Raw genomic sequence first — 1,439 nt, forward strand, 5'->3', positions numbered from 1 at the left:
CCGCCCGCCACCGCGGCCGCCGCCCGCGTCCTCCTCGCTGCGCGCCTCTCTCTCGCGGGCCCCCGCGAGGTCGCGACTTGGGCGCTCCCGCAGCCTCGCGCTTCTGCGGAGCCGCCGCCGTCCGTCGGCCGAGTTCGGGTGCGCCCGGCCCGCGCGGCGGCTCTGCGGCTCCGCGCCGCGCTCGCCCAACTCACGCCGGTTTTATATTTAGAAAGAGCTGAGCCATCCTCCCAGCGGCCCCCCCGCCGGGCCCCTCGCGGACCGGGCACGCGGCGGCCTGCACGGGCGGCCTGGCCTAGCCGCCCTGCCGCCCCGACTCGGCCTGCGGCGGCTCCGGCGCGGGGCGGACGCACGGGCCTCTGACCTGAGTCCGAGCCGTTCTCCATGCCGCGGATGCTGCGCTCGGCACCGCACGGTGGGCGCCCAGAAGGGAGGTGTCCGGCGGGCTCGGCCCCGAGAAGCCGCGCGCTGCAGTCCGCGAGGGGCTCGATCGCGCTAGCCCGGGCCGCCCCGGCTGGGGGAGAGCCTCGAGGCGGGGCTGAAGCTCCCTTTCGAAAGGTCTGTGGCTGTCACATTGGCTGGTCCCGACCTGAAGAAACACGCCTGTCCAAAGGAAGAGACGTGGACTCCGAAAAGTAGAGCCGGGTTCGGAGTCGGAGGGAGGAAGCCCCGCCCTGCGCCTCCCGCCGAACTTCTCGGCCCCGGCGCTGACTCAGTCCCGGGCGAGCCCGGGCGCCGCGAACCGCCCCAGACCACGCTCCCTGGACTCCTTTTCTTACTGAAAGGCGGTGATCACGTATAGGTGTCTGATGCTCAAAGAAACGAGGACTACCGAGTGAAGGGAAATCACTAAGCCCTACTAAGTTAAATGTACTAAGATTTTTTTAGAGCTCAAATCCAAGTATATATGCCTCTATGAGCTATTTTTTAAATGTTTTTATTCCGATACCTACGTTCCTTTCGGTAACCCAAGTGATTTGCTTTGAATATGCCAATTTTCACTTTATTCCTTCAGTTTGTCTGTGAGGTGGTGTACGTAAAAAACACTTTCTAAATGGAATTCAAGTTAAGGGGTTGCGTAATTGCTGTGCTTTAAGTAATGATACTGTCGCAACAAATTAGGTACAGGATCAGATACATTTTTCTTTTGTATAAGAGGAAATCAGGATCCTAAATGAGTTAAAACTAAATTTGTTCCTGACAGTGGAAATCTATAAAGCTCTAGTTAATGTCTTGAAAAATGAATGTCATTCCAGATGTAACATAGGCAAGTACAAGGTAAAAACATCCTTATTTCCTTTTTTATTGCTTTTATTTGTAAAAAATTTAAATGGTTCCGAATATCATAAAATTAGAAATGAAAGACCTTCCCCCACTCCCCAGAGAAAAAACTACAGTTAACAGGTACAGTTGAGTGCACATCCTCCAAGGCCTCGTTT

The 1,439-nt window shown here is 56.4% G+C and overlaps 1 protein-coding gene across 1 annotated transcript in view; it reads right to left on the bottom strand.

The window, feature by feature from the left end:
- Positions 1-881, bottom strand: part of ECPAS (Ecm29 proteasome adaptor and scaffold) — a gene marked incomplete at its 5' end in the record, with an annotated part of 107,786 nt that extends 106,905 nt beyond the window's left edge. Inside the window, 2 exon segments of the mRNA XM_019635791.1 lie at positions 365-514; positions 604-881. Coding sequence (XP_019491336.1) covers positions 365-514; positions 604-881 — 428 coding nt within the window.
- Between the last annotated feature and the right edge of the window lie 558 nt (positions 882-1,439).

The sequence above is a fragment of the Hipposideros armiger genome, unplaced genomic scaffold (genome assembly GCF_001890085.2).
Source record: "Hipposideros armiger isolate ML-2016 unplaced genomic scaffold, ASM189008v1 scaffold_24, whole genome shotgun sequence".
NCBI classification, from domain to species: domain Eukaryota; kingdom Metazoa; phylum Chordata; class Mammalia; order Chiroptera; family Hipposideridae; genus Hipposideros; species Hipposideros armiger.